This window comes from Artemia franciscana, chromosome 2 (genome assembly GCF_032884065.1).
Source record: "Artemia franciscana chromosome 2, ASM3288406v1, whole genome shotgun sequence".
Classification (NCBI taxonomy): domain Eukaryota; kingdom Metazoa; phylum Arthropoda; class Branchiopoda; order Anostraca; family Artemiidae; genus Artemia; species Artemia franciscana.
In genome coordinates, this window is record NC_088864.1 from 47,530,707 (window position 1) to 47,549,515 (window position 18,809).

Here is an 18,809-nt window from a genome sequence, read left to right on the forward strand (position 1 = left end):
CTATGTCTTTGGGGATGACTTACCCCCCACAGTCCCTGGGGGAGGGGCTGCAAGTTACAAACTTTGACCTATGGTTACATACAGTAATGATTACTGGGAAGTGTACCGACGTTATCAGGGGGATATTTTTGGTTTGGGTGTGGGGTTCAGGGGAGAGGGCTATATAGGAGGATCTTTCCTTTGAGGAATATTTCATGGGGGAAGAGAAATTCAATGAAAAGAGCGCAGGATTTTCTAGCATTACTATTAAAAAAAAAAACAATGAAAATATAAACATGAAAAAGTTTTTTCAATTGAAAGTAATGAGAAGCATTAAAACTTAAAACGAACCGAGATTATTACGCATATGAGGGGTTCTAAAAATACTTTAGCATAAAGAGCGAGGTATTTAGGAGGAGATAAATACTTCGCTCTTTATGCTAAAAAATTTTAAGTAATTTCAACTATTTACTCTACGGTCTTTCTGATTCAGGGGTCATTCTTAAAGAATTGGGAAAAACAAGATTTAATGTGAAGAGCGAGGTATTAACGAGGGGACCAACCCCCTCATATATATAATCAAAAATATAAGAATATAAAAGTTTGTTACATAAGTTAATTCTTAAGTTACGTATATTTTTTACTAATAAAAACGTTCGTTAAAAATTAAAAGATCTAGTTGCCTTTTTAAGTAACCGAAAAATTGGAGGGCAACTAGGCCTCCTTCCCCACCCCTTATTTCTCAAAATCGTCTGATCAAAACTAAGAGAAAGCCATTTAGCCAAAAAGAGAATTAATATGCGACTTTCATTTTAATAATTTATGTACGGAGAGCCAAAATCAGACATGCATTAATTCAAAAACTTTCAGAGATTAAATAAAAAACAAGTTTTTTGAAATGAAAGTAAGGAGCGACATTAAAAATTAAAACGAACAGAAATTACTCCGTATATGAAAGGGGCTTTTCCTCCTCGACAACCCGCTCCTTGCGCTAAAGTTTGATTCTTTCTAGCAACTCTACTTTTTAAAACAATAAAAAACTTTAGCGTAAAGAGCGGGGTGTCGAGGAGGAAAAGCCACTTTCATATACGGAGTAATTTCTGTTCGTTTTAAGTTTTAATGTCACTCCTTACTTTCATTTCAAAAAACTTGTTTTTTTTATTTAATCTACAGGAAAAAGACCACCCTCTTACATAAAAAGTGAAAAGGTAATTGGATAAAAAAATGGAGTTGCACACTCGGTTGAAAACGAATCATGACAACGGCATGTGAAGAAGTAGCTAATTGTTTCGGTGGAGCAGCATAAAGGTTTAGTACTGTTTTTTTTTCTTTTTTTTTCTTGTGGCACCAGTTTCAGTTTTTTTGCAAAAAATTGATTGAGGCCTACTCTGTGCAGTTTTCTCAGAAAGTTTCACCCCAGACACAATTGATGAATGACAATATTTTTTGAAAGTTTCACAAAATCCTTGTCTGGGACCAATAAGAAGGGTTTTTACTTGTACTTGAGCCAGAGCATACAATTTGTGAGGTAAAGTGGAACTTAATATCTATGTCCGAGAGGAGTATCTGAAATTTGCACCAAGGTTTTTTCCTTTGATCCATCTTGCACTGATAAAATCTGTTTTGTACTGATCAATAGTACTTGATAAGCTGATCAAAGTTAATGAGATCAATCTTTTTTATTTAAAAAAATATTTACCCTTTTGAAAACTTCGAAGAGTTTGAGTACTGTTGAAAGTACTGAAATGCGTTGAAAAATTTAAGATCCAACATTTTAGACAAGGAGATATGGCTGTTGTGCAACAGTAAGCTCTGGTGGTGAGGCATGAATATCTTTTACTAGTGATTGCACCTGTTATATGTGTTTCTGGCTTAGTTGAGGGTACAGCAAATGCTGCTTTATGTCCTTTATGGAGCGGTGTGTGTAAGCAAGAACAATCTGTTAAAGGTTATCGTAAGAGGGAGAAACTCTATGAAAATCAAAGTACCTTTGTTTGTTATCTATGCATTATAGGGCAAGTAAATTTAGCTTAATGGTGTATCCGTGCAACCTAGAATTTAACACGGCAGTTATAGATGATACCGCAACACAATCAAATTATATAAGATCCTAATCCGAGCGTCAATCCGTCGAGTGTCACGATTGAAAAGGATTAAGTTCAAGTGGATGACCACGGTCATCTTCAGTGATGAAGGGCTATGTATTTCTAATAACTCGTGTATCAACCTTGGGACATCAATTTTCCGGTAATTAGCGCAGTCTATATTTTGTTGAATGATTATAAAATAGACAGATGGCTTGATAGTATAAACTAATTTCAATTGCATTGTATTGAAAGCTTTCATACATAACAATGTCGACATCAAAAAAGGATAAAAGTTCAATTGGCCGGAAAGTAAATTAATTTTTCAAACCTTGGCTGGAAAGTAAATAAGTTTTTATCCCCTTTTTGACAATTTCGAATCAAAATGTGTTTATTCTATTCGTATAAAGAATGTTTATTTTAAAGAGCAAAATTGATTGGTTTCAGGAAATAAAGAGTAAAGTTGATACAGAAACATCGTATTTCACGGTCGTCTTTGGGGGACGCTTCATTTCTTTCCTTAAAGAAGAAGAAAAATCTTCATTTGACATAATTTCTAAGTTCAGAGGAGTTGACTAAAACAGAGTTGAACCGATGGCAAAGAGGTAAAACTAGGGTGTTGCACCGCAACGCTTGTGTCGGTGAAGCTGACCAAAGGCTGTTGCAACACTTCACGTTAATCCTGAAACGTAAATCTAGTCGTTTACTTTTTTATGAAATATGATTTTCAGGGGTCAGACTTTTCTTAAAATGATGGGTTTGCCCGTGGAAGAATGTCTCTCTTAACTTAGCAAACTTGGATGCGTATTTGCTGTTTGAAAATGATCTCTTATCATATTGGGACCATGGAGAGACGTCTATGAAGGATGGTTTTGGTTCTCAAGCATAATCTACTGGAATATATAATTTACATTAAAATTTCAAAATAGCTTCCTTATTTGGATGTGCTTTTTTAAAACAGTGTCTAATTTTCCATTTTTGGCCTAAAAAAACAATTATTGTTATCTACATTTTTTCTAGAATAAACTTTTATTGTTTCCTTAGTTAATAGAGTTTTAAAATTTGCTCGAACAATCGAACTAGACCTCCAACTAAATTAATTCAAAGATATCTTATTTGTTTGGCAATTTAATGATGAAAGACCATGAAATCAAAGGTAACATTTGGCAGCTGGGGGACCCAGAGCTTTTTAGAAGAGCTATGGAGGAGGGGGGCTCTTGTTTAATTTCTGTGGCCGGCGTATCTGAACCATGTAAAATTGACCTTTACCTGTGCTTATTTTTTGCATGAAAATGCTGATTTGCCAGGTTTAAGGTGGCAGCAACATTTCTCTTCCTTCTGTCATATACCTGCCCATCGTATATCTCATCGTCAGTCTGGTCGTTCCACCCTAAAATTAGTAGAACAGCTATAATCCTGGTATTATGGAATTTGTGGGTTTTCTGAAACACTTCAAATAAACAAAATTTATTATGTTATGGTTTAAAATTTGTGTGGCTTGAAGTTAAGAGACTGACAAAATGGCCCCCTTTTGATAAAAACTACCCTTTTGTGAGCTGCTTCTTTGAAGTCTTGAAGACACTTAAGGTAGGGACGGTTTTAAAGGAGAAGAGGTTGCACTTACCCCGGACGCGCAAAATTCTAAACAAATAATCTAGCGTTCACGATCATTTTGTAATTTTTGAAGTTTATTTTTATTAGAATAAAGTAGAGGGCGTAGTTACCAGTAAGTATAGGCAAATTGAATCCAAAATTTAATTTTTCCCAGAAGCAATCAATTGAGACGAGATAATTAATAATTTTGTTGAGACTAAAGTAAGAAAAGTAAAAAATTGGTTAGAATTTGGCCAGAAAATTTTGGGGAGACAAGGGGGAATTATGCCCCAGAAGCAAAAGAGGCCAGAACCATCGATTTAAGGGTTTAAACTTTGATTTGAACCAATTTTATCTGCGAGATATACATCATCTAGCAGCCAGGATTTTTTTTGCCATATTTCGAAAGGACTATTAAAGACACAAGAGGGATTTTTTTTTTTTTTTTTTGCAATATGCAAAAGACACAAGATAAACAAAATAACCTCACTTCTAAATGAACAGACACTGACTGAACAGCAAATATGTGGGTCACTAGTTGTATTTTTTTTTTCGTGGGTCTTAGGTATGAGGCGAGTAGTGCAAATCAGACTAGTCACCATCACCAAGAGCGCTGTGTCTGAAAATTCCCCGCGAGCTACCAAAAAGTTCCCTGTGAATTACTAGTAGCTCGTGATCAACAATTTCGCCATCTCTGCTTATATTCAATACAGAATCAAATACATTTTACTGGAAGCAATGCAGCCCTGGTGTTTCAGCCCTCTTCTCCAACACATTATCCACCAGACAGATGCACCAAATGCGTGGATGAGCAGCTTGGTATCCAAAATAATCAACTCAATAATAGTAAACACCAGAAAAACATGGAAAATATGATTTATGGCTTATTATGGTTACTAATTTCATACTTTGTGGTGTATGTCAATGCTGACGAAGGTTTTGATGTAGAATCTAAACCAGCCTCTATAAATATTGCTATTAGTAATTATTTTTGTAATTTAGGTCATAATGGCCGTTTTTAGCTTTCTTAGAAATTTCTGTGCATCTCCTTCCAATTTCTGGTCAGTTTTCTCATGTGCAATGTTTGTATTGATGAGGTTTTGTTGTTTTACCATTTAAAGCTGAGTAAAAAAAATCGAACAAGCATTATTATTTAATGATTTTATTCTGTATTATTTAAAGCTAATGGCTTTTCTGGGTTTATTTTGATAAACTATCAAACAGTTCCTATGAATCAGTCACGGCTCAATAGTAATCGAAACTCCAAAAAACGGAATTGCGATACCACTAGATGTATCAAAAAGAATGGGCTTATGTTGCTAATTTCAAAATATAAGTTTCATTAAGTTTAGTCTTACCCATCAAAGGCTACGAGCCCGAGAATATTCGCCTGATTTTCGAAAAAAGGAGGAAACGCCCTCTAAAATTCACAGAACCTTAATGAAAATGGCTGCATCAGATTCAGTGTATCAGAGAACCCTACTGTAGAGATTTTAACCTCCTATCTGCAAAAATATGGAATTTGTATTTTTTGCCAGAAGAAAGATAACGGATGCGTGTTTATTTGTTTTTTATTGTTTTTTTTCCCAAAGATGATCATATTGACACAGTGGTCCTAGAATATCGGAAGAGGGTCATTGAAACAGAAATTAAAAGTTATAGTTTCCTTTTTAAGTGACCAAAAAAACTGGAGGGCAACTAGGTACAAAACTTTGACAGGCAAGTTTTGTATCAAAATCGTCCAATCAAAATTTTGAGGTAGCCGTTTTGTTCAGCATTGTTGAAAGGCCGAATAACTATGCCTTTGAAGATATTCTGACCCCCATCAGCCCCTGGGGAATGGTCTTTAAGTTGGGGAATTTGTCAATTGTTTACGTATAGTATTAGTTATTGGGAAGTATGCATACATTTTTGGGAGGGGGGGCAAATATTCACTGGTAGGATTTTCCGCAGGGATAATTTACAATGGGGCGGGAAGTTTCCTGGAGTGAATTTCTTAGAGGAAATTTTACACCAGGGGGAATTTGCTAGAATTCCCATACGAGATTTCTTTATATGTCTTGCTTTCTCTTTACTGACTCAATTTTACGGGTGGAGATGTTAAGGGCAATTGTCTGGGGTAATTTTCACCAACATTGAATTGTCTAAAAAAATAAATCTATGGGGAGGAGGGATTTTTCCGTGTATGTGTAGCCAGATTGCCTGTCATTATTTAAAAAACGATCAGAAATTAGATATTTTTCAACTGAAAGTAAGGAGCAATATCAAACCTTAAAACGAATAGAAACTATTAAGTACTAGCTGTTGGGGTGGCACTTCGCGCCACCCCAACACCTAGTTGGTGGGGCGCTTCGCGCCCCCCCCAAGCCCCCCCACGCGCGTAAGTCGTTACGCGCCATATTAGTTACGCGCCATTGTAGTTGTGTCCCTGTGTCCCACCTGTGAATAGAGATAGATATATATATATATATATATATATATATATATATATATATATATATATATATATATATATATATATATATATGTTTTTAATTACGTAAAACATGCGAATATACAACATTCTTCGCTGTCCCATTGTCTGTGCCTATAAATAGATTGCCAGGTTTACTGACTCTTGAACATGCAACATATAATTGTCCATGGGAAAAACAATCCGTATTCAGATCCATACCTCATTATTCTAACGATGTGTCCCTGTGTCCCGGTCGTCATTTATATTCCCTGTGTCCCGGTCGTCATTTGTGTCCCGGTATCCCAGTTTGTAATTTCTCTTTGAGTGCCCTGGTCGTCATTTATGTTTCCTGTGTCCCGGTGGTCCCGGTCGTCATTTGTGTCCCGGTCTGTAATTTCTATTCGAACAATCCCTGTGTCCCGGTCGTCATTTATATATCCCGCCTGTGCCCCCGGCGTCCCCGTTGTAGTTGTGTCCCTATGTCCCGGTCGTCATTTATATTCCCTGTGTCCCGGTCGTGATTTGTGTCCGGGTGTCCCAGTCTGTAATTTCTCTCTGAGGTTCCCTGTCGTCATTTATATTCCCTGTGTCCCGGTCGTCATTTGTGTCCCGGTGTTCCGGTATGTAATTTCATCAGTTGACAAACATGACGTCAGTCGACAAACAACTTCATAACGCATACAGCTCAATCCTTATAATGACGTCAGTCGACAAACATGATGTCAGTCGACACACAAACATGACGTCACTCGACACACACACACACACACACACACACAGACAACTTATTTTTATATATATAGATAGATGTGTGGGTGGCTGCTGTCCCTCAACACCTTGCTCTTTACGCTAAAGTTTGAATTCTGTCCCAATTCTTTAAGAATGACTCCTGAAACACTATGTTCGTTTATTTAGAACAACAAGAAGCTTTTTTTTAAGTATTAAAAAACTTTAGCATAAAGAGCGAGGTGTTGAGGAAGAGCAACTCCCCTCATATACGTAATAATTTCTGTTCATTTTCAATTTTAATGTTGCTCCTTACTTTCAGTTGGTTAATGCTATACAAAAAGTAATAAGTGACTCCTTTAAACTCTAGGTTTTGGGAATTATCTTGGTTTTTGATTATAAATATTATCCTAGGTTTTAGAAATTAAGTTCTAAGAAACTAAAAACAAGTCAGTTCAATGTAGGCGTAATAATCATGCCCAGAAATACCGTTGCAAATGGTGACTTGTATTCTAGGGTCTCTGTGTGCTAAAGCCTGAGCTATATTTAGGATTGCTACCATTGACAGTTCCTGAAGTACTACACATGCCCAAATTTGCATGCTACACAGTGGTCTTCGGTGCTATACTCAAATAATTGACTGCAATAGTCCCTGGGCACGTTCTACATTGCTAAAAATAATAAAATAGTGCTAAAATGCACGTGCTACAGGTGGCAACCCCGACTCTACGGAGTGACATATATGATGGTTGGATACATTTTGTATTGCAGTTTCAAATTCAGAATAAAAAGTGGAGCAAGAACTAATGTCTGCTTTTACTACATAAAACTCCTATGAAAAAAAACAACAGAAAAATATAGATAAAATAAATAGAAGTACAGAGAAGTAGGAACAATTTACCAAGGCTCAAAATTAAAACAAATTACTGGTTTATGACGTCAGAGGCGTCAATTTATAAAAATGTAAAGGGGAAGTTTGTTGTTTTGTTCAGTTTTTCATTGAGAATACCTAAAAAGGCATTTTGGATGAAAGCACACAAAAAATGTTGTTAAAATATAGAGGGTAGGCAAAAAGTGTACGCATGGGGTGAGAAGGGGGAATCCCCCGTGCCAAACGTTACTCTAATAGAAGTTTTGACTTGGTAAATCAGTTTCCAACGTTTAATTGAAAAGATAACTAAAATCAAGATAAATTCAGTAGTATTCAACTCTAAGAAGAATCAAAATCACTAACTAAAAAGGATCTTCTTTTACGCAAAAACTGTCCAATATGGAAAAAATATTATTCCTCGTCTGAAATAAGCAAAAGCATGATTCTATTGAAATATTTGTATTCCATATACAAAATAGATGCAATTTCTTGCTTAGTGTTATTGTGTAGAAAAACGTTAAGCCCTTCTTATATTTGCTTGTGAGTTAGTGTACGAAAAATGCAATTTGGCTCTATTTTTGTGTGGACGCATTCAAATTGGTTTTTGTAAGCGCAATGGTCAAAATTTTGAATTATTATTGAGTAGTAAGCCTCGTCTCTAGTTAATATCTTGCGACTGCAGCTTACAGAATTTAAAAAGTCAACTGAGGCTAGAATTTTCAAAAATAAGGCAAAAAGAATGGATTTGGTTTTTGAGTGGGTCACCTACGGATTTTATTTTAGTATCTCAATGACACTGTTACCATAGACGATTCCCAAGAATGATCAAGTAATTTATTCTCAGTCATGAAATGACCAGCATACATAAAAAAAAACTATTAAAAAAGTCATAACAGCCTACGTTTCATGACTTTCAATGAGTTTCTCTACTCCTCGTATGTTCCGTACGTAAATTAACTTATTTCTTTTTCTAGAAAATAAGTTCTTCGAAGAAAAATAAAGAACTCTATTAAACCAAAATGAGAAGAAATAAATTCGAATAATCTTCAAAGTGTAAAATACCATAAATTACCGTCAACAAAAAAATAAAACCCCAAAATAGCAGAAATTACAATAAACAGCTGAGTCAAACTCAAAACGAGCAGAAATTAACATGAGTATGGCTCACAGAACCCATGCCTTCTAAGGACCAAAACATAATTTGCCCTCTATTGAAAACAAAACACATTTTATGTTTTTCTTTTTTAACTAAATTATTATATATTCCATGCCCCTTGACTATCCGGATAATGACCCCTCTTACCCCCAATAAAAGTGCTGGAGATTTACCCCAGTTTTCAGTAAAGTGCAAATTATTTCCTGGTCTTCAGAATGTACGTGGGGGGGTAGACCCCCAGCAAGACATAGTTACTGGACCTTTCAACTATGCTGAACAAAATAGCTGTCTCAGAATTTCCATTGGATGTGTTTTTTGAAATGATGGACAAAGGGGGAGGGGAGCTGGTTGCTCTCTTCCCCCTTTAAAGTAATCACGTTTGACTCTTAAAAAGGGCATTAAAACTTTCAATTTCGAAAAAATCTTTTATACCCGCGGGGCATAATTTACAACCCTTGCCCCTGGGTCCTTGGAGGTTGTGTTGACCCTGGTGGCATTGTTGTATGGTCTTTGACTATTTTTAACAAAATAGCTATTTCAAAATTTTGATAAGATACATTTGTGCAAAATAGGGCGTGGGAGAGCTAATTGCCTTCCGATTACTTATGACCAATAAAAATGCACTAAAACTTTCAATTTCAAATTAAATGTGCCTGCTCCAGAGTTTGTACGACCATCCCTTCTATAAGCACCTTATAAGCCCCAGGGTATAACTTAAAATCATTGCCCCCAGGCGCTTTAGGTTTAATAAGGGCACTAAAACTTCCGATTTCCAATCAAATGAGCCCCCCCCCGAAGTTTATACAACCACCCTTCCATGAGGACCTTATATCGCAACAATGGGCAACTAAAATAGCTTATAGCCCTTGCCCTAAGGGCTGGGTGGTTGACATCCCCAAGGATATAATCACTGGACCTTTCAACTATGTTAAACAAAATGGCTGTCTCAAAACTTTGATTGGATGTGTTTGGAGAAATGGTAGTGGAAAGGGGAACTGGTTCCCTCAATCACTTTTTACATTTAAAAAGGGTGCTAAAACTTCCTATTTCCAATCGAATTAGCTCCTTTTATATTTTCTAACGCAACTCCTTCTATACGAAGCGCCCTGGTTAGAAAAAAAATGATACATTGCACCCACATCGCTCTTTACTCAGGCAGCTCTATTGTGCTACCTATGATAGACTAAGTTTAGTAAACTTTCTTAGATGTCTCCTCCCTTTCACATTTCCATTTTATACAGAAACATAGTACTTTGGATTCCCTCCAGTAGTTTTCCCCTCTTTATATTTTTGTTTCTGGCAATCTTGGCCAAGGTCATCTTACGCTTCATTCAAATATATCTTATTTAAAAAACACAAAAGTAGGACACAGCATTTCCACTACCTTTTTCTCGGATACTTATCTACTACACATACAATCACCAATTCTGTTGGTGGATGAATGATGTTTTCCCCCAGGAAAAATGATAGAAGCCTTACGATAAATCCAGTTAATTCTCGTCCTTATCTTTCCAGGGAAAACTCATCCGTATCCAGGTTGCATTCGATAGGCTGGATTATTAAATCAAGCAATATCTGCTGCATATTTTGATAAAACTACACTAAAGGGATATTTTACTGAAGGAAGATAATTATATTGCAGGGAAGTGATCAAACTCCAAATGGAAAGGAGATAGAGTAACCTTTGGAGCGTGCTTAATTAGGAAAATATTTTTGATTCCTTAATGCTTTCGGAAAGGCTTCTATCTACGACCGATTATTGCAATTAGCTAAAGTTGGTTTTAAGGCAAGCAGTTTTTAATGTTTAAATCTTGTAAATTTACAGTTATTCCCCCTTATTGCAATCACATATAGATTGCAATAATAAGCTGCCAAAATTTAAAAATGAGCTTAGGATGTAACACTCCTTCGTCCCATTAATGGAATCAAGCTATTGGGTTGACACTCAGAACAGATTTTGAAATGTTTTACGGTTCACGAGACATTCTATAAAAATATATTTTATTGTTGTGGGTAAGGACATAAAAAACAGGCAAAGAATTTTCCAATATCTAACTAATTACAACATTAAATATATAATATAGCTAAATGCACGAGTTTCAAAATGGGCATGCAGGCAAGCGTCATGGTTCAAGGATTAGTTGAGGTATTAAAAATGAATTCGTGATTGCATAATATTCAATTGTACTGAAATAAACCTGCAATAAATACATTGGATTAATCCATACAAAGTTTCCTTGGCCTTTAAAGGAGGAAGAAGATACACGACTCATTTTAATACTAGCTTAAAGAGAAAGCGTGAGGGTTATTGGAATCACAATATCACTTTACAAAAGACTAAATAGACTTTGAACAATCCTAGACGAAAAAACAAATTAAAGAAAAGCCAACGAATTTTCAACTATTTTGTTGAAGAAGCTGAACCAGCGACACTTTTGAGCTTATTTAGGCAATATCATCTATACAATATGACTCGTCGTTACAAAATTGAAATTTGACCTAACAGAAGGGGTAAAAGGAGCTTTAGTATTATTACAAAGATGAAAATTAATTTGATGAGAAGTTTAAAAAAGGTTCTGGAATACTGAGGAGCTAAGAAAGACATAAAAAGGTATAACAAAGAAACAAAGAAGCTCCTGAATGACCTCAGATAAATTTTCCTTATTTTACTTCTAGCCAAGACGGTCTTAAATAACGTAAATTTATCTTCTGCACATTATCTGTTTTTCCCTTCCAGGAGATAATTCTCACGTACTAGGTTTGTTTCGTTTAGATTGATTTTCAAATCAAGCAATATCTGCTGCTTACCTTCACCAAACTAAGCTAAAGGAATGTTTTCTCAAATGGAAGATAATTATTTTGCAGTGATGAGATTGAACATGAAGTAAATCGAATAAACCATTGAGGCGTGAAAAATTAGGATAGGATGTTCAGTCCCTTAACGGCTAAACAGAATAACTGTTTATTCCAACGTTTTAAGAGCGTACACCTGCGAATGATAAGCTTGTTTTTTCGCAAAAAAAAATTAGCGAAAGATCTAAAAAAATTAACTTTTTCGCATGCTGATAAATGGTCTGCGTTGCGCAAGTACCGATCCCCTGATTCGCTGCCTTCGGCCAGGAATGCAATGCGTATTCGGGGGCAAATCATTTGACGCTTCCCATGTTTTCCCCCCGATTTCTCAAGATACCCATTTAGAGCAGGATCCACTCTATTTGAGCGTACAGATTCACAGTACAGGTGTCAGAGCGTACAGAGCGTACAGGAACTTCAGTAAAGTAGGATGCCTAGTTTCAATACTACAAACATCGATATAAAGTCTGTGACACCTGATGTTTATTACAGTCAGCACCTGTATTACCGTAGGTCCATTTTTATTGAGATTTTACAAACGCTGAGATTCAGCCTAAATTAGGGTTGGATATCATGTTTGGAATTATTGCAGAAAATTATAGCAATTTTTTAAGAATTAAAATGAAAACTAAACCTGAACAATACCTTTACGTAGCCAATTTTCGAAACAAAATTTTAGTGTGAACGATATATAAGTGTAAAAAGCATGCTCCTCTTCATAAGAACTATAGATTATAAGATGAACCTCCTCTAAATCGAAAAGTAAATCCTTTCCATAAGAACCTTAAATGCCCCCGAGGTATAACTTACAACCCTCGCCCCCGGCAATGGGGAGGGTTGAATTAACCCTTGAGACATTTTTATATGTTCTTTGGACTATTTTGAAAAAAATGATTATTTCACAGTGTCAATCAGATGCGTTTGGTGAAAAGAGTAGTCGCTTGAGGAGGAACTAGTTACCCTCCATCACTTTTGACTCTTAAAAGGGAACTAGAACTTCCAATCTTCAACCAAATGAGGCTTCTCAAAAGTTTATACTACCACCCCTTCCATAAAAAACTTAAATGCCCCCGGGGCATAGCTTACAACTCTTGTCCCCAACCTCTTGGGGGTTTTTCAACCCCAAAAGCTTTGTTATATGAGCTCTGGACTATTTTGAATAAAACAACCGTCTCAAAATTTCTATTGGATGCTTTTCGCCAAAATACGAAGTGTGGGGGGGGGAATAGTTGCCCTGCAAAGACTTTGACTCTTAAAAAGACCGCTAGAGATTTTGATTATCAGTCCAATGGGCCCTTTCCGAAGTTTAGAAGATCACGTCGGGGGGGGGGGGGGGTCTCATCCTCAAAAATAAAACTTCTGGATCTTTCAACTACGTTGAACAAAATTTTAATCGGAAGTGTTTGAGGAAATGAGGAGGGTAAGGCGGAGCGTGGAGAGGGGCCTCCAGTCACTTTCAACTATTAAAAAGGCCATTAGCTTTCTCAATTTCCGATCGAACGATTTTTTTTTGAAGTTTCTGCGACAACTCTTTCCATATAAAGTCCCTTGGTCTAAACCCCCCCCCCCCCAAAAAAAAACACACATTCTGCCAACATCGGTCTTTACTTAGGCATTTACATTTACTAGAGGTAATATTAGAACATTCTTTGTTGTCTTGTAGGCTGTTAATTTTAAAGGAACAATTGCTACGTCAAAGCCAGTTTTAGAACCATATCTGTAATATCTGAAACAGTGCCTTCGATTCACAGATGTAGGAGGGGGAGAAGAAATATATTTTCAAAGCCTAGGTGGGGGCGTTTTTCTTTATTTTTCGATAGAAATACCAAAAAAACATTTTTCAATCAAAATACCAAAAGAGATAGTCTTCAAAATCTATGTGGAGGTATAAAATCTTGGGAAGGATTAATCCCCCCCCCCTGTGCCCCAATTAACATCACTGGTCTGAAGGTCGGTTATTAAAGGGTAAAATAAGGAAAGTGTAAAGTTTTTGTTGAGAATTCTCAGACTCGTAGAAGTTTGGCAAAACACTAAAACAACATCTACTCCAATGTAAGTGTTGATTGCAAGTCTATTATTTTAATGCGTTTAGGATAAAAATTAATTGATGGAATTTTGATTCTTACCCTGAGGGTACAAAGTCAGATCAACATCATCGTCTTCCCCGTCGTCAGAGGCGAGAGGGAGACTGGCAACCAAATCACCAATGTCAGTATCTTCTTGTTGTTGTTCATAGCTCCCATCTTCCATGACATTTGATTCAGAATCTGAATAAAAAAACACATTGACTTAGAAAACAAAATAAAAAAGATCTTCTGTAAAGCTGATGATTGTCCTCTAGACTCAGCCAGCTTTCTTCTTTCTCTTCAGCGTAGGTTCAAAAGGCAAAAGAAAATCTACTAAGTACCATGTCATCTAATCATTAAATAGTCCTATTGGATCATTTATCTTTTATTCCAAGTTTTTTTTACTAATAATCCAGCATTTTAAACTTTATTTGCAGTAACATGAGCTTTGAAGAAGATGAGGTCGATCTAGTAATCAAAATCAAACGTCTTCTCACTTGCTGTCTTCAGAAGCAAGTTTCTTTCGAACGCGAGAGCTAATGCTGAATTAATTCCAAACATAAAACCTTCATTAGAGCATTGGTACATCATTGTCAGAAGCAATCCATCTTCTTTATCAACCTTCTTAATAATTAGCTTCAAAGACTTATTTTAATTTGGCCTTCTGTAATGATATTACCAGATATTTGAATTATTGCGTGGTTTTTATAATAAAATTAAAACTAGCTCAAATAAACTGAACCATGTTAATTTATAGAATTTGAAAAATTAGTGTACTGAAAACGAATTCACTTAATTTGGGCACGATTGTAGAGATTATTTTGCTGATCGATCCAGTCGCACTTGAAAGAGAACGATGGAGGGACGCTTGTCGGCAAATTTTGGATTCCACGATGGGCCTGGACAAGGCTCGAACGTGACCCAAGCACAATTACAATTGTTGTTTTGTACTGAGTAGACAAATCTGAAGAAAAGTGCCCAGGTTAGGTGTTAAAATTATTATCCCTAATTGTCCCTATTATAGGAAGAAGAGGTATTTTCGGAGACCACACTGCTTTTCCGTGACGTACAAATAACAGTTTAATAGGGACAAACCGTTTTACTTGACAGTGAAACAACAACAAATCTTCTGTGGATGTTTCGGTTCCGTATAGGGTTGTCGTCTTCAGCAGATAAACCTTCCTTCAAATTGCTCAAATGGGCCCTCTTCTAGCATTGTACAACCACCTGTTTGATATGACGAAAAAAAAAGGAATCACAGCATATTATATTTGGAAGAGGGAGCTCCTCCAAAATATGATTTTCCTTCGTGCTCAATGTAGGGATGAAGAACTTCCAGTTTAAACTTTTTCAGTTATGGCGGTTGTCTTTGAAATTATCCCACCAACAATGTTGTAAATGCTTTAACTAGCATTATTCAAACTATTTTTGCATAAAACAAAATTGAAATATTTTAGAAACTTAATAAATAGAAGTAGCCAAGCAAGCCCTAACCGAAGAAAAGGGCAGGGGAGACTCAACCCATCCCTTTATAACCCAAATTTATAAAGTAAAAGACTTAATAACATTCGAAAAATATAAGATTCTTCTAGTTAACATTTTTTTCAATTCAAACCTTTCTCCCAAAGAAAAATGTTACGAACTTACCCCTCCCCTCCTCCAAAAAATATATCCTTGGACAAGTTTCGTGATTGTGGTGAGATGCCAATCGCTTTGACATGTTACCACTTTATTAAATGGCGATTTAGCGAAGAAAGCTCAGAAGAAAATAATAGAATATTTTTAGCGCAATTTTAAGAGCAATTCTCAGAAATAGAGATCTAATAAAATTTTTGAGGCCCATCCACCTATTAGAAAACTCTTGTGGAAACCCCAGTAACCCAAGTGTTCCGAATAAAACTAATTAACTTTTTAGTGAGGAAAGTAAAAAGAAAATAACCATGAAATTTTTAAATTAGAATAGTACTTTAACCTTAATTTTGGTTCCCAGAATAGCATTCTCAAGAATATAAGGCTTTGTTTTGCAAGAGTCAACTCCTATCCAGTTTATAGTCTGGCGTATAAGGTCATAATACGCTTAATAATGCCTCTGTAGGTTATCAATCTTATAACGTGTATAAATGAAAAACTGCTGAAATAGAAAAAAAGCTAGCAAGCTCTTTGTCCTCAGGAAATTGAAACCAGGGAACAATTAATTAACTTCGTTTTCCTTTCAGTAGATTTTCAAAGAATTTCAAAATTATTTGTCTATCGTCTTTCAGATAAAGGGCAGTTGTGATGTTCTTTGAGGATTAGAACAGCTTCATGGATGAAAGGATCCGATAAATTCCTAGGCAGCACAATTCATTTAATTCCAATTTTTGGATAGGTCTTATTATGAAAAAAATCTGAAATAATATCTTTTCTGCTTGAATTCTAAGAATCACAGAATAAAGTGCTTAAAACTTAAACAAACTTTCTTTCAAATGAATATGACTTGCATTTTTCTCATCTCCTTGCTCTTTACGCTAAATAGTTTAATGCTAAGCAATAATTAGTATTCATAACATGTACAAACCTTCACGGAAAAGGGGGAGAAGGGACTCGGGGGATGGCGATAACCCTCTCTTTATAGGACAATTTTTCTTATGTTTTGTCATCGCCCTGTACTTTCATTCAGGAATGTTTTATACATTTAATCGAACTATTCGTGGTGATCACTGTATAGGAATTTATATTATCAAACAGTTCGTGGTAACGAACTGTAGTAAAGACAAGGAGCAACCCGCTCAATAGTAACCAAAACTCTAAAAAATGGAATTTTGGTACCAATAGCTACATCAAAAGAATCGCATTTTAATGCTGATTTTAAATATATAAGTTTCATCAAGTTTAGTCTTACCCATCAAAAGTTACGAGCCTGAGAAAATTTGCGATATTTTAGAAAATAGGGGGAAACACCCCCTAAAAGCCATAGAATCTTAACAAAAATCACACCATCAGATTCAGCGTATCAGAGAACCCTACTGTAGAAGTTTCAAGCTCCTATCTACAAAAATGTGGAATTTTATATTTTTTGCCAGAAGGCAGATCACGGATGCGTGTTTATTTGTTTGTTTGTTTTTTTGTTTTGTTTTTTTTTTTCCAGGGGTGATCGTATCGACCCAGTTGTCCTAGAATGTTGCGAGAGGGCTCATTCTAACGGAAATGAAAAGTTCTAGTGCCCTTTTTAAGTGACCAAAAAAATTGGAGGGCACCTAGGCCCCCTCCCACGCTAATTATTTTACCAAAGTCAACGGATCAAAATTCTGAGATAGCCATTTTATTCCGCGTAGTCGAAAAACCTTATAACTATGTCTTTGGGGACGACTTACAGTCCCCGTGGGAGGGGTTACAAGTTCAAAACTTCAACCAGTGCTTACATATAGTAATGGTTATTGGAAAGTGTACAGACGTTTTCAGAAGGATTTTTTGGTTGGAGGCAGGGGTTGAGAAGAGGGGGATATGCTGGGGGAACTTTCCATCGAGGAATTGGTCGTGGGGGAAGAAAATTTCCATGAAGGGAGTTCAGGATTTACTAGCATTACTTAAAAAAAAACAATGAAAAAATATATATGAAAAAGTTTTTTTCAGCTGGAAGTAAGCAGCAGCATTAAAACTTAAAACGAACAGAAATTATTACCCATATGAGGGGCTCACCTCCTCCTAATACCTCGCTCTTTACGCTAAAGTATTTTTAGTAATTTCAACTATTTATTCTGCGGCTTTTGTGATTCAGGGGTCATTCTTAATGAATTGGGACAAAATTTAAGCTTTAGTGTAAAGAGCGAGGTACTGACGAGGGGGCGAACCCCCTCATATATGCAATAAAAACATGAGAATAAAAAAGTTCTGTACGTAAGCTAATTTATAAGTTACGTATATCTTTTACTTATAAAAAGATTCGTAAAAAAATAAAAGTTCTAGTTGCCTTTTTAATTAACCGAAAATCGGAGGGCAACTAGGCTTCCTCTCCCGCTCTTTTTTTCTCAAAATCATTCGATCAAAATTATGAGAAAGCCATTTAGCCAAAAAAAAAAAAAATATACAAATTTCGTTTTAATTATTCCTCTGCGGAGAGCCAAAATAAAAAAAAAAAAATGATTCAAAAACGTTCAGAAATTAAATAAAAAAAGACAAGTTTTTTAAATGAAAGTAAGGAGCGACATTAAAACTTAGAACAAACAGAAATTACTCCGTATATGAAAGGGGCTTTTCCTTCTCAACGCCCCGCTCTTTACGCTAAAGTTTTTTACTGTTTTAAAATGTAGAGTTAAGAGAAAAAGTCAAACTTTAGTGCAAAGAGCGGGGCGTTGAGAAGGAAAAGCCCCTTTCATATACAGAGTAATTTCTGTTCGTTTTAAGTTTTAATGTCGCTCCTTACTTTCATGTAAAAAACTTGTTTTTTTTATTTAATATCTCTCAAGGGTGGTAATAACTAACTGTAAGATAAGGAGTGACTCGGCCTAATGCTACCGAATCTCAATGAACTCAATTTTCATATTAATTGATATATCAAAAGAGTTGGATTTTTAAGCTGATTTCAAATATATAAAATTCTTAAGGTATTTTGTTACCCATCAAAAACTACGAGCCCGAGAAAATTTGCCTGATTTTCGAAAAAGAGTGAAAAATTCCCCAAAACGTCAAGAATCCTTATGAAAATAACACCATTGTGTTCAGTATATCAGGAAATTCTACCGTAGAGATCTCAAGCTCTTATTGACAAAAATGTGCAATTTCGCATTTTTTGCTAGACGAAAGATCACGGATGCGTGTTTATTTAATTTATTCTTTTCCCGGGGGTAATCGTATTGAGCCAATGTTCCTTGAGGATCGAGAAAGAACTCATTTGAAACAAAACCAAAAATTTCTCCAGTGCCCTTTTTAAGTAGCCAAACAGATTAGAGGACAATTAGCCCTCCTCCCATTCCTATTGGAAATCAGACAAGAAAAACTAGATTTCTCAACTGAAAGTAAGGACCAAGACTAAAACTTAAAACGAACA

General features: G+C 35.8%; 1 protein-coding gene across 2 annotated transcripts in view; it reads right to left on the reverse strand.

Annotated features, from left to right (window-relative positions):
- Positions 1-18,809, reverse strand: part of LOC136042857 (uncharacterized) — a 138,198-nt gene that overhangs the window by 47,661 nt on the left and 71,728 nt on the right. For both annotated transcript variants that reach the window (XM_065727792.1, XM_065727787.1), the window contains exons 4-5: positions 13,844-13,984; positions 3,333-3,453 (exon numbers count right to left, since the gene is read on the reverse strand). In XM_065727792.1, coding sequence (XP_065583864.1) covers positions 3,333-3,453; positions 13,844-13,984 — 262 coding nt within the window. The remainder of the gene's footprint in view (positions 1-3,332; positions 3,454-13,843; positions 13,985-18,809) is intronic.